Genomic DNA, 14,900 nt, shown 5'->3' with positions numbered 1-14,900 from the left:
AGTGTGAGTTGTCACATCTGCCTTGATTCCAATGTCCTGACTTCGGTCAGAAGCCCTAAGCAGGGCCTGAGATGAGGAACAAAGGGCAGGTCCATGTCTCAGCTGAGATCTGTGCTGAAAAGGGCATCCCAGAGCCTGACTCTGATCGCCATGTCTACCGGGCTCCTCCACAGCGCTGACACCTCTCAGCGGAACCAGAGGTTGGGAGAGTGAACATAGGGGGTCAGCTTGGGGGCCGAGTGGGAGCTTTGTCAGCTTGACAATGGAGGACTCACTCGCTACTGCCAGAGCAGAAGAGCTGTCCATATCGTCGAATGAGTTTATGCCAGCCCCCGGAGAGGTCCCTTGCAGGTCAGCCAGGTCAGGAAGGCCTGAATAAGTCAGATAGCATTCATCCAGTGAGTCTCCTTGGGCGTCCTGCTCTTCCACCTCTGGAAGCTTTGTGCTGGGCCTGGGAGGGAGGGGAGAACTGGTCACGAAAACAAGAAGAGGAGACACCCCAGCATCCTACCGCTGTTAATGGGAGGCCGACTAGTAGAGTCGTTAGAGGAGCACAGCCACTACTCCCGGCAGAAACGACCCTCCTGTTTCAGGGACAGAGCATGGCTGCTAGGGGGAAGTACAGAGAGCCAGAGAGCAGAAGGATCTCGGGGTAGAGGCTACAGATCTAAGCTTCTGAGCAACAAACTGCAGGATGGTGGAATGGAAGTCGTGGCTCAGAGTACGCATCGATCGTTTGAAAGGTGGCTTTGAAACTTTTGCATAAACTCTGTGTCCATGCCCTTCAGGGACCAAGTGAACACGGACTTTTAAAAGGCATCCTCAGCCTGGAGCGATCGTGTGTCTTCAGTGCCTCATTCTCTGACTACCGTGACGTGACGCGACGTGAAATTCTTCCTAGGCATTCTTTTTCTACAGTGCATCCTCAAATGTGGTAACACCGAGGAGGGAGACACAGCTCTGCCCCTCACTGTGGCTTTAGCAAAAGAAGAGAACAGGGCTATGCAGAGAATCCCACTGACTAATCAATTCACGCAGGTCAAGGGACTGCGGGTGACTGAAATGGAGGAGTCCAATAAAGGAACGTAGACGTGTGACACAGGGAAGACACCCATCATGGTTAAAGGAGATACTTTGTGATTGGAGAAGGCATGAAAGGGATATGCTAGTCAGTTTCTATTGGTTCCTTGAAACACAGTCCTTCAGTTCACCACGGAAATAACCCAGAATTCTTCAGAGTTACCTGGGGGGTATCGGGTCTTGGTCTTCTTCCTCCAAAAGATCATTATGACCTCCTAGAAGTACAGAGAGACAGGGCCAGTCACATGGAACAGATCACCACTTGTACAGTAAAATCAAGGGTCCACTACAACTAGCACGCGGGCATAGTGATCCTTAGTGGGGGAGAGGTGAGTGTGCAAGAAGTCCTCCCGGGGGCCTCAGGGAGTGTCTTGGCAATTTGCCAAGGTTTGCTTTCCTTAGCCATCGGGCATGAGCTCCCTGATGTGGTCGGGCCCCAGAGAAAGGGTCTCTGTACAGAGTGACACATGTGTCTTCTTTACCACAGGTTCTGGGGAGCAGCTTCCCTGGATTCTGAAAGCTTACTGCAACCTTCTCTCACTACCTCACCCCATGAGCTACTCTAGGTGTGATGGTTTAAGGTCTTTCAGACAGAGACCAGACTGCCGGATCAAATGTGCAAACCCTCACACCGAAAGGAATCTTTTGTGTACGATCCTTTGCGCTCCACAGACATAGGAGCCGTGCATGGGGAGCGGCAGAGCCCGCGCTCCGCTCTACTTCGGGGACACATCTAAGCCAGCAGACAGCAGAGGTGTTGGTGGCCTCATACGGCGACGATGACTCAGTGAAGACAGCCAACAGAGAGCACACAGACAGTGGGGATCAGAGCAGTCGAACCAGGGAAACGACCAATCCCAAGATCTAGGCAAGGCTGACGGCATCTCTGGACGGGCACGGAAATTCATGGGACATTGTATGGGTATGAAAATGAGAGCCCTGCAGATGAGGAGGGACATTTAATGGAAATCAGGAACAAAGACAGACACCTCAGCCTATGCAGCAGAAGGGAGTGTGAGTTGTCACATCTGCCTTGATTCCAATGTCCTGACTTCGGTCAGAAGCCCTAAGCAGGGCCTGAGATGAGGAACAAAGGGCAGGTCCATGTCTCAGCTGAGATCTGTGCTGAAAAGGGCATCCCAGAGCCTGACTCTGATCGCCATGTCTACCGGGCTCCTCCACAGCGCTGACACCTCTCAGCGGAACCAGAGGTTGGGAGAGTGAACATAGGGGGTCAGCTTGGGGGCCGAGTGGGAGCTTTGTCAGCTTGACAATGGAGGACTCACTCGCTACTGCCAGAGCAGAAGAGCTGTCCATATCGTCGAATGAGTTTATGCCAGCCCCCGGAGAGGTCCCTTGCAGGTCAGCCAGGTCAGGAAGGCCTGAATAAGTCAGATAGCATTCATCCAGTGAGTCTCCTTGGGCGTCCTGCTCTTCCACCTCTGGAAGCTTTGTGCTGGGCCTGGGAGGGAGGGGAGAACTGGTCACGAAAACAAGAAGAGGAGACACCCCAGCATCCTACCGCTGTTAATGGGAGGCCGACTAGTAGAGTCGTTAGAGGAGCACAGCCACTACTCCCGGCAGAAACGACCCTCCTGTTTCAGGGACAGAGCATGGCTGCTAGGGGGAAGTACAGAGAGCCAGAGAGCAGAAGGATCTCGGGGTAGAGGCTACAGATCTAAGCTTCTGAGCAACAAACTGCAGGATGGTGGAATGGAAGTCGTGGCTCAGAGTACGCATCGAGCGTTTGAAAGGTGGCTTTGAAACTTTTGCATAAACTCTGTGTCCATGCCCTTCAGGGACCAAGTGAACACGGACTTTTAAAAGGCATCCTCAGCCTGGAGCGATCGTGTGTCTTCAGTGCCTCATTCTCTGACTACCGTGACGTGACGCGACGTGAAATTCTTCCTAGGCATTCTTTTTCTACAGTGCATCCTCAAATGTGGTAACACCGAGGAGGGAGACACAGCTCTGCCCCTCACTGTGGCTTTAGCAAAAGAAGAGAACAGGGCTATGCAGAGAATCCCACTGACTAATCAATTCACGCAGGTCAAGGGACTGCGGGTGACTGAAATGGAGGAGTCCAATAAAGGAACGTAGACGTGTGACACAGGGAAGACACCCATCATGGTTAGAGGAGATACTTTGTGATTGGAGAAGGCATGAAAGGGATATGTTAGTCAGTTTCTATTGGTTCCTTGAAACACAGTCCTTCAGTTCACCACGGAAATAACCCAGAATTCTTCAGAGTTACCTGGGGGGTATCGGGTCTTGGTCTTCTTCCTCCAAAAGATCATTATGACCTCCTAGAAGTACAGAGAGACAGGGCCAGTCACATGGAACAGATCACCACTTGTACAGTAAAATCAAGGGTCCACTACAACTAGCACGCGGGCATAGTGATCCTTAGTGGGGGAGAGGTGAGTGTGCAAGAAGTCCTCCCGGGGGCCTCAGGGAGTGTCTTGGCAATTTGCCAAGGTTTGCTTTCTTTAGCCATCGGGCATGAGCTCCCTGATGTGGTCGGGCCCCAGAGAAAGGGTCTCTGTACAGAGTGACACATGTGTCTTCTTTACCACAGGTTCTGGGGAGCAGCTTCCCTGGATTCTGAAAGCTTACTGCAACCTTCTCTCACTACCTCACCCCATGAGCTACTCTAGGTGTGATGGTTTAAGGTCTTTCAGACAGAGACCAGACTGCCGGATCAAATGTGCAAACCCTCACACCGAAAGGAATCTTTTGTGTACGATCCTTTGCGCTCCACAGACATAGGAGCCGTGCATGGGGAGCGGCAGAGCCCGCGCTCCGCTCTACTTCGGGGACACATCTAAGCCAGCAGACAGCAGAGGTGTTGGTGGCCTCATACGGCGACGATGACTCAGTGAAGACAGCCAACAGAGAGCACACAGACAGTGGGGATCAGAGCAGTCGAACCAGGGAAACGACCAATCCCAAGATCTAGGCAAGGCTGACGGCATCTCTGGACGGGCACGGAAATTCATGGGACATTGTATGGGTATGAAAATGAGAGCCCTGCAGATGAGGAGGGACATTTAATGGAAATCAGGAACAAAGACAGACACCTCAGCCTATGCAGCAGAAGGGAGTGTGAGTTGTCACATCTGCCTTGATTCCAATGTCCTGACTTCGGTCAGAAGCCCTAAGCAGGGCCTGAGATGAGGAACAAAGGGCAGGTCCATGTCTCAGCTGAGATCTGTGCTGAAAAGGGCATCCCAGAGCCTGACTCTGATCGCCATGTCTACCGGGCTCCTCCACAGCGCTGACACCTCTCAGCGGAACCAGAGGTTGGGAGAGTGAACATAGGGGGTCAGCTTGGGGGCCGAGTGGGAGCTTTGTCAGCTTGACAATGGAGGACTCACTCGCTACTGCCAGAGCAGAAGAGCTGTCCATATCGTCGAATGAGTTTATGCCAGCCCCCGGAGAGGTCCCTTGCAGGTCAGCCAGGTCAGGAAGGCCTGAATAAGTCAGATAGCATTCATCCAGTGAGTCTCCTTGGGCGTCCTGCTCTTCCACCTCTGGAAGCTTTGTGCTGGGCCTGGGAGGGAGGGGAGAACTGGTCACGAAAACAAGAAGAGGAGACACCCCAGCATCCTACCGCTGTTAATGGGAGGCCGACTAGTAGAGTCGTTAGAGGAGCACAGCCACTACTCCCGGCAGAAACGACCCTCCTGTTTCAGGGACAGAGCATGGCTGCTAGGGGGAAGTACAGAGAGCCAGAGAGCAGAAGGATCTCGGGGTAGAGGCTACAGATCTAAGCTTCTGAGCAACAAACTGCAGGATGGTGGAATGGAAGTCGTGGCTCAGAGTACGCATCGAGCGTTTGAAAGGTGGCTTTGAAACTTTTGCATAAATTCTGTGTCCATGCCCTTCAGGGACCAAGTGAACATGGACTTTTAAAAGGCATTCTCAGCCTGGAGCGATCGCGTGTCCTCAGTGTCTCATTCTCTGACTATGGTGACATGACGTGACGTGAAATTTTTCCTAGGTTTTCTTTTTCTACAGTGCATCCTCAATGTGGTAACACTGAGGAGGGAGACACAGCTCTGCCCCTCACTGTGGCGAAAGAAGAGAACAGGGCTATGCAGAGAATTCCACTGACTAATCAATTCATGCAGGTCAAGGGACTGTGGGTGACTAAAATGGAGGAGTCATTAAAGGAACGTTGATGTGTGACACAGGGAAGACACCCATCATGGTTAAAGGAGATACTTTGTGATTGGAGAAACTTTGAAAGAGATATGTTAGTCAGTTTCTACTAGTTCCCATCATATGCAGTATTTCAGTTTCACCACTGATATATCAAGGCATGATCCTTCAGAGTTACCTGGGGCATATCATATCTTCACGTTCTTCCACCTCATGATGGAATTGATATTCTGTAAAGAAATACAGACAGTCTCAGTGAGTAGGAAGATCCCTCTTTGTCCATTCATAATCCATTGTCTGATGCAACTCAGGCACTCAGATTTGCTTAATGTGAGGACAGGTTTACTGAAAATTATATTTGAGGGTGCCTCCTGGATTGCCTTGCAGGAACTGCCTTGATTTCCTGGCCTGAGCCATTGGGTGGGATATCATCATCACAGTTTTCACCATTGGGAGTCTGTGGAATGACTTTAACTTCTCTTTTCTCACAGATTCTGGGAAGCCGGCCTCCTTCCATTGTATAAAGATTACTGCAGTATTCAGCCTTCTCTCATCGGATGCCGAGTTGCGGAAGGCTTAGTGGAACTTATACACTGAGCCTGAAGACATGGAAGGCAACTATAAAACCTCAACTTCATGTGAGTCTTTGGTGCTGCACAGAATGTTGCCCCAATTCATGTTTGGGTAGGGGGGAGGAATGGTGAGTCACAGCTGTGCTTCTGGAAACACACAAAGAAGGTATCAGTGGAAGCGCTGGTGGTGGGTTTTCAGAGAACCATTTAGGAAGGCAAGCCATCCTAAAGGAGATAGAGAATGGGGCTGAGAAGAGCAAAACTTGTTAACCTTGGACAAGAATGCCAATTGACTGCTTCAGGCTTGGGTTCCTGAAGGACCTGGCTCAGAGATGAAATGGACAGGTTATTAAAGGTGAGAAAAGAAATTTCATCCAAATTAGGTCTGACAGATACCTTCTCTGGTCCTCTTGCTGAGGTGAGTTGAGTGTATGGTGCCTGACATGGGCCCAGGGACCTGACGGAGAAGACAGGGAGACATGGACATCCCCTGGGAGTAGGAAAAGAGCCACGTCCCCTGGCCCACCTGATGTCTGGGCTTCAAACTGAGTCCTAAAGCCCAGTTCAGCTCAGTATGTCTCTCTGGGGTCTGACCACAGGGATGAGCTCTCTGGGCACAGCAGAGGTCTGGGGTACAAGGATTAGGAGATCTCTGTGGGTGTCCAGTTGGAGCTTTATCACCTTGACAATGGAGTACTCACTGGCCACTTGCAGAGAGGAACAGACTTGTGTGCCCTCAGGTGAGAAGATGGCGGAACTTCTGTAAGGCCAGTAGGAGTCAGAGAGGTCGGGAAGCACTGAGTATGTCAGATAGCGTTCATCCGGAGTGTCCCGTGAGGTGTCCCGCTCTAGCAGCTGTGTGCCGAGCCTGCAGGGTGGAGACAACTGAACATTAACCTCAGAGGGATCTGAATGCTATGTCCTGTCTGGCTTTGATGGAAAGCAGAAGGGAGTGGTCCAGAAAGCAAAGAGGTTGAGCCATGAGAGAGAGAAAGAACTCTTCTTGTGTTTGTGGGCCAAGGTGTGTTTGTCACAGGGGTAGCAGATAGGAAGGACAATAAGTGCTCAGGACACAAGCCACCAAGCTTGTGAAGAAAGAGGCTGAATGATCTCTGTGCCATCCAGCCCTGACTCACTGTGTACAGAGTCCCCGAATGGCGGCTTTCCCCATTCATTCAATAGCTTTGAGTTCGGCACCTAGTGGCCGAGCGTTGGCTGCTCTGGGGGGCAGGACGCTGTCCCCGGAACCTCGTGCCGCAAAGGCCTCTTTCTCTCAATGTTGTGCCTTGATAGAGCATGTTGTCTCGTGACTATGGTATTTTCATGCTCTGCACACATGTCAGCCTACTAAGTGCAACAGGCAGAAAGTAGACATGCGTGTCTGTCTAGAGCACAAAGTGGAGAATGAGCGAGGACAGTGAACCCTCTGACGTTTTAGTTCAGCTGGGTCAGCTGAGTGTGGGTTACTCAAATAGAGAAGGGCTTCTGAAATGGGGAGCAATCCAAGTACCACAATGAAGACCGAAAACGTGGTGAAAACGGATCATTGGTCATTGACCCAGTGGGTAATAGAGCTCTCTCTCTTGAGCACTTTCTGCTTTTCTCTGGTTGCCTCTTTGGAATTCACAGCCCCTTACTATTCAGAATTACCTAGGGGCAACGGATTCCTGGCCTTTCAGCCCCTCCTGATCCATTTGGTTGTCTGCAAAGGAACAAAGAGAAGGAGTTACAGGAAGAAGATTCCCCTTCACAGATGCCCACTCCTTTGTCCCCTGTAGCCCAGGGCAGAAATACAAGCAGCGTAATTACAGGCCACTGTGAGACAAATCATCCCAGAGAGCTTAGGTAGGGCCCTGTAAGCCATCACTGGGATTGCTCTCTTGAGCCATTCAACAAATGTCCCTGAAGTGTCAGGCCATCCTCACAGCATCCTGTCTTGAGTCTGTGCAGACAACAAACTGATTCTTCTTCCCTGAGGTTGTGGGGAAGTCCCTGGCTGCTTCCTAGAGGGTTGTTGCATTATGTAGGCTTTTTCCACCTGAAATGCTGTAGGTTAATGGTTTAGCGGAATCAGCCATTGAGATTAAAGCAATGAATGAAATCTACACAGCATCAAACCAGAATAATCTTCCAAGCTGCAAAGAAACGGGCTGTGTATGGGGGAGGGAAGTTTCAGGATCCTGCCTTGCTCCAGAGAAACATACACTGTACGATAGTCAGTGTTGTTTCTTTTTTTCCTTCTTCTTCTTCTTCCTCATCGTCGTCATCGTCGTCCCCCTCGTGGTCGTAATTTTCTGTTAAAGAAATCCAGAATTGTCCCTTCAGCTGTTTCCCACATCACTGCTCTAAGCACAGCGGCTCTAATGGCCCTAGAGACGGAAGTGACTTGGCACGACTAGAGAGTCTTCTGAGCTGAAGGCAGTGTCATTAGGAATTGCTGTGACCTGGGTTTCTGATCCATCAGAAAGGTGTCTCTGATTCGGAGGATCAGCTCCACTGAACCTGGACAACTCCTTCTACTGTCTCTTGTTGTCCATGTCAGGGGATGCTCGTCCAGGGTCAATCTTGACTTCTGCAAATCGTGTCGTGCAGTGTGCCCCAAGTCCCACCGCCCGCGCAGACCCTCTGTGCGTTCACGGCTCTCACACGGAGCCTCTTCCTCGTCCTCATGACAGGACCACCCCCTGTCCCCCATTCCCCACCAGGGACTTCATGGACGCCCTCATGGGCTTCAGTGTCCTCAAGGGGACATCTGTCTATGAAAAGTGTTCCAGTCTCCACTGGGTTCCCACCTCCAGGTCCTACTGCATCCAGTACGTCATCCAACTCCACACTGTCAGGGCCTTTCTCTTGGGTCTGAAGTGCATTCAGTAATTTTCCCATCTGGTCACTACAGTGGCAACAGATTATTTGATGTACATGCCAGATGAGGGGACAGCTACGGAGAAAGGAAAACTCACTCTCTCCCCTAGACTTCATACAAACCAGGCTCAGTCTGGGAATCTCCCCCTTCTGCAGGGATCCTTGCACACTAACAAGGATCCCTCCTGTCACATTCCCCTTTCTGGGCTCTAACACTGGTCGATGCTTCCTCCTACCCCAAAGGCTGTGTCCCATTAGGGAGGAAGCAGGCAGGTGGACCACTGCGATGTGCCCCCCGTGCATTGCCTCCCTCTGCTACCACCTCCCAGTCCTGGTCCTCTCATGGCCCCGTGTGCGATGGGGAACCCAGGACAGCCGCTGCCAAGAGTGTGAGGGCAGGCGGGGAGTCTCTTGGCTGCCCAGGGACTCGGAGCAGCACAGTGCAGTCAGGGGTCTGTGGCCGTCTTACCTGGGTTGAGCATTCGGGCAAGGCACTTGGCCAACCTGCGTCCCTCAGCCAGTTGCCCTTGCAAGCCCTGCCCTTGGGAATGCTCGGCGCCATCATGGGTGAGGAGGGCGTCCAGGTGCTGAACGAGCTGTTGGGAAACATCTTTCCCTTCCCGCAGCTTCGTATATAAACGTGTCAATTCTTTATCCTGGTCTTTAATTAGCAGATGACATCGCCTAAGGTGGGACACAGAAAATGTTCTAAAATGCAAAGGTTTGAACAATAGGTAAGAGCTTTCATAGAGATTTCTGGCGGGATTTCCCAATGAGCCCTCAAAGCCGAATTCTGGCCTGTGTGGTGACCTGTCTGTGGCACCGAAAGTAGAAGGTTAATCAAGCCTTCCTCTGGATCAGAGTGTGCTCCTGTTCATGCCCTGGACATCCCGTGCATCTTTCTTCCTGTCCTCCAGGACACACTTCAGAGAGATGCCCCTTCAGCTGGTGACTTGGGGCACACGCATTTGCCTGGAAATCTCCATAGAGGGCAGCGTGCCGTGAATGGACACCGTGCCAGACCCAGAAGCATGGACAGTACGGCTGGTGTTAACTGGTGTGCTCAGAAGGGTGGCAGGGTCAAAAAGACAGCATTTGCGGGAAGAGAGGATATCAGGGTTCGTCAGCCAGGTCCTGACCGTGTGAAAGGTAAATGAAGTGTTGATCTCATAACATTGTTCATGTGCTCACTGTGCCAAAGGTCACAAATTGTCCCTTGCCCCTTGAATTTGGTGACTTTGATATTCTTTTTAAAAAGAGAATGAGGCTCTGAGTCACTGGAGTCCATCGTGTACCAATCACTGTGGTCTCAGTTGTCTTAGATATGTTCGTATAATGTGCCTGCCATGACAGTTTCTGCCCTTGTCCGGGCCCAGACTTGCTGCTGCCGCCAGTCCGAGAGACCCACAGCTTCCCTCCAGCCTCCCACACAGAGTCCTCCTTACCTGAGCTGCTCAGGCAACGTGTCTGCCCGCTTGCCCTTCTCGCACAGCACCTTCTCCCCCAGCACGGATCTGATGAGGTCGCTGGACTGTTCACACTCTGAGAAACAGAGATGCCTGCCTCAGTGGAAAGCTGGACATGCTGCTATGCTCGCTGCTTTCAAGGGAGGAGGCAGGCTGCACCCCGGGACGAATGGAACCCGGCAACCAGGCTGTGTGCTGGGAGCTCCACGCCTCATTCCGGAGTCTCCCAACTACAACACACTGGATCACTCCCCGTTTTAGAGGCCAGGAAAGAGCCATCCCGAGACACAGAGAGGAGCTCCACTCCATGATGAACTGGTATTTGGCAGAATCAGAATTCGTATCCCCTGACACCAGCCGCAATCTTGGCCACTCTAGCAAGCCTCGCTGCCTCTTCATTAAACACTAAGGAGGGACCTTAAGTAAAGCCCCCGGGATTCCAGGACCAATGGGTCCCCTGAGCTGGGATTTCTGTACTGCACAAGTGTTTCCACGGTAAAACTTCCTCCAGATAGACCAGTGTAAACTAGAAGGCAGGAAACCAGAGGGACCTGCAAGGAACATGGCCAAATCCTAATAAAGTTTATGTAAGTAGAAGCAGTAGAATTAGGAACAGAGTTTACATGCTTCCAGGCTTTGCTTTGAGAGCTTTAAGAGAAATTCCTCAGTACTCATTCTGACTCAGAGAAGTAGGACGCAGGATGGTAGTAGTCTAACAGAGAGGGAAACTGAGACACCGGAAGATAGGCAGCAGGGATTGGAGTCCAGGCGGACTGACCCGGAGCCCATGCTCTTCCCTTTTGTGCTGTGTTCCCTCCACCCCAAGCCCTCGGGTGGTCACAGTTTTCATCATCGTCACAACTGCTTTCCCTCAGTTAGGTGACGGTGTCCGGAAAGTTGGCTTGTCAACTTTCAACACTTGGCTTGTCCTTCCATGGAAGGTCATCATCTCTTCCCTTTCCTAAAGAGCAGGTTTCAATTCTTACTTTTTGCCACCTCAGTTGTTTTTAAGTCTACCTTCCCTTGCCGTGTGGAAGACAAAGTGTGAGAAAATGGCCAAAATTCAGCCTCAGCATTGTCAGGATTCCTTCCTGTCATTGGGTTGTGCGCATGCCCCGATCTCCGGGTTCCTTCTGTCTCCGAAGCCCCCTCCTCATGAACAGGCAGCTGAGCTCCCCAATTCACGCTGCCTGTGGGAGAGGACCTACCGCACACAGTGGCCTGGCCGGTTTCTGGGTCTGTATTGTCCCCCACTCACCCTCATTCTCACTTGGCCAAGCATCTAGTGGCCTCGGCCTGGGCCTGCTGACTTTGCCCCGTCACTGAAGGTTCTCCAGCTCAGGGGTAGACAGAGGAGGTAGCACAGATTGTCTTATGTTCCCCAAAATGCTGCCAGCCTTACCGCCGGGCTTCACATGGCCTCCATGGACATGGAAAGGAAAACCTTGAGCACGGGATCCCTGTCAGCTGGGGAGTCCCTGTGTGGATGGCGGCCCTCATGGATACCGCAGTTTCAGGGAAGGCCGACCTCACCTCCATGTCCTTGAAAGCACGTAGCGTCACCTATTCCTTCCCCACAACCCGGTGCCAACTTGAGCATCAGTGTATTTCCGCAGGGCAGCCAGCTCGGTGCTTTGCCAGTGGGACATCGGAGAACTGACACCTGATGGAGTTCCTTAGTCCTACGGCAACTGAGATGAAGGACTGCTACAGGACAGACAGGTCTGTCTGTCTGTCTCTGGGTGTGCACCAGGAATCAATAACTGCGATGGAAACTCTCAGCCACCCTCTAGGTCACTGCTAACCTGGGGAGGATGCTAACATACTTCTCTTCTGTTTACCCATCCTCAGCAAACGGAGGGTCAAATTCCCACTTCTACCTTCACGGACTGTGGTCAGAATGAAATTTGTGGTGTCATTGGAAATGGGGAGACAGCATCTGGAGAGGCTTTGCATTTCTCAGAAGGAGTACACCCAGCTATGGCTTTGGGGACCAAGACTTTGCAGGACTTACTGTATTTCTGCAGTTGGTTGGCCAGGGAGTAGGCCGTAGCTTCGGCTACAAGGAATTTTTCCTTGAGGTCTAGGAAGTCCTGGCTGGTTTGTTCCAGCTGCGACCGAAGCTGCCGGTTGACTTCCTGGAGGCTGCTTTCTGCCCCTGCCTGCGACAGAGGGCCAGGATGGGCTTCCATGGCGACCTGTGGCAGAAGAGGTAGCGCTGGGGACCGAGGAGAAGAAACCCAAGCCCATGGTGAGTTAAAAACCAGTGACATCAAGTCGGTTGAATCAGGACTGAGGGGTGAGGTTACCGGAATCCTTTACTTACTGTTGGCAACGCTTGGAGCAACAGCCCACAGCACTTGAGAGACAACCAAGGGTCAAGACGCCAGAGGTGGGAGCCGAAGGCACTGCTCGTAGCTCCGACGCCAACCGGAATGACCGAGGGAGCACCCAGAATGCCGGCTAGTGGGCTGCACTTGCACTAACAGAATGGAATGTCCAGGGTGTCCGTGGAACCTGGGGAGCCCCTGCCTTCCAGTTGCCGAGGCCATGCTGATACACAAGGCTGCCTGGCCCACCCCTCAGTGGCCACTCTCTGTAGTTGTCTACCTTTGTGCTGACACCACAGATCCCATCTGTTTCCAAAACATTGTCTCAGCATAGTTCTCATTGTTCGTTCTCTTATGTGTGTAGAATAATGTCAGGCAGAAATAGCATCCCAAGAAGTTTTCTTTGTTCTTTTTCTTTTCTTCTTTCTCTTTATTTCTTGGAGAGAGAGAATGGGGGCATGCGTAGAGGGAAAGTGTGTGATAAGGGTCTCAGGGTCACAACCCATGAGACCATGACCCGATCCTAAACCAAGAGTCCGATGCTCAACCAAAGGAACCACTCAGGCACCCTTCCCAACAGGTGTTCTTAAGGGCTCTCATGAACTCATCCCACTTCTCAACAGCGGTTCAACAGATCTTAAGGCTTTTCTAGTGAGGGACATTTCTAAAGTCAAAGACTCTCTTGGATGTTCTTCTCCAGGTCTTCGCTACCGATTAAAACACAAGAGAAACATGCTAGCAGTTTAGCCAAGTGTGGCATCAGGCTCCCAGGTCCATGGGGAGTCCGCTTCTCCCTCTGGCCTTCTCCCCTCTCGTGCTCTCTCTCATTCTCTCTCGCATGCTCTGCCCTCCTTAAATAAATAAATAAATAAGTAGATAAAGTCTTACAAAATGAAAAACAGAAAGGGAAGAAACTGTTTCTTGTCCCAATTCTCTCAGTATTCTTCTCACTGCATGTCTGTGTTAGGTAGACTTGTTTTCCCTTTAGGTGGCCATTTCATTTCCGTTTCCTTAGCTATTGACTTAAACTAAGAGTGGAACTACTGTGTCATTTGGAACCCTGTGTTTAACTTTTTGAGGAACTGCCAACCTCCTTTCCAAAGCAGAACAAGGACACCCTTTTTACATTCCCACCAGGAATGTGTAAGAATTCCAGTTCTCTACAAGCTTCCCGACACATGTATTGTCTCTTTGCTTGAAGTCATGCTGATGGGAGTGACGTGGGATCTCACCGTGCTTTAGATTTGTATTTTCCTAAGGACAAATGAAATTGAGCATCTTTTCATGTGTTCATTGTTGCAAAGGTATTGTCCTTTCGAGAACATCTATTCAAGCTCTCTTCCCCATTCCTATATTGGCTGTCTTTTTACCAACTGCTTAGTTGTAGGAGGGTTCTTTCCATGCATTGTAGATAGTGGACCTCATCAGATATACAATTAAAACTACTTCTCCCATTCTGTGGATTGTCTTTTCACTTTACGTCCTTGATAGTGTCCCTTGAAACAAAAAGCTTTGAACATGATGACTTCTAGTTGATCTGTTTATTCTTGGGTTGCTGTTGCGGTTTGCAACCAGCTTCCAACCCCAAATCATGAAGATGTAGAACGCTATGTTCCTCCAAACATGGCCTTTGAATGAGAACTAGCCTGCATTTGAGTAGTTGGTGGACATTACTTAGTACCGCCTCGTGAGTGTTGATTGATATTTCTCTCAATTGATATTCAGGCGCCTGTTTTCCCTCCTGTGGAGGGTGCTATGGCCTGTAACAGAGATTTAGGAAATGGTATCTGTCAACATCCTGGCTTAGATTCAGGGGTGAATCCTGGTTCTGCAGTGGAGCTGGTCTTAAACTCATGCACAGTTTCACAAATTGCTCAGGCCCTTTAGAGCTGAGTCGTTGTTGATCTTTCTGAGGAACACTTGTCTGCTAGTCCAGATCATCTAGGGCCAGAGTGGACTTTCTCAGTGCCCTCCACACGGAGAAGACTGCCAGGATTTGACCTAGTCAAGACTTTCATCTCTGGTCTATTCGAATGGAAACTCGACCTGCTTCAGGGTTTTGGGAACGTTGTTCCATGCAAGTTGGTTCTTCTCCATTTTTTTTTAATGTATACATGATTTCTTTCTGGATAAGGGGAAAGGATATTTATTTCAGAACAGGCTGTCTGTTCTTTGCCAGTTGTCTGTCTGTGCTTTTGAAATTGTGTAAAGGAGAATTCCAGGTCAGCTATCTTCTATGCAAAAAGTACAGTTCCTGTACAGTGTCAGGTGATCATACTTAATATTAGGAACTCTCTTGTTACTCAGATGGTATAGTTTCCTGATGAGAAAAAAAATACTCAGGAAGATGACAGAGCTTCCCAAGACCTTTGTCATGGGTCACAGGTCACAGATGTAGTGAAGAGAGGAGCGAGCATTCGAAACCA

The 14,900-nt window shown here is 50.6% G+C and overlaps 1 protein-coding gene across 1 annotated transcript in view; it reads right to left on the bottom strand.

Moving 5' to 3' along the window:
• The window catches only part of LOC123952905 (neuroblastoma breakpoint family member 12-like), a 166,088-nt gene that overhangs the window by 12,610 nt on the left and 138,578 nt on the right, over nucleotides 1-14,900 (bottom strand). The window contains exons 27-28 of the mRNA XM_046022588.1: nucleotides 12,159-12,342; nucleotides 10,124-10,220 (exon numbers count right to left, since the gene is read on the bottom strand). Coding sequence (XP_045878544.1) covers nucleotides 10,124-10,220; nucleotides 12,159-12,342 — 281 coding nt within the window. The remainder of the gene's footprint in view (nucleotides 1-10,123; nucleotides 10,221-12,158; nucleotides 12,343-14,900) is intronic.

This window comes from Meles meles, chromosome 1 (assembly GCF_922984935.1).
Source record: "Meles meles chromosome 1, mMelMel3.1 paternal haplotype, whole genome shotgun sequence".
Lineage (NCBI taxonomy): Eukaryota > Metazoa > Chordata > Mammalia > Carnivora > Mustelidae > Meles > Meles meles.
Note: the sequence above shows the minus strand (reverse complement) of the source record. Positions and strands in the feature narration are given on the sequence as shown.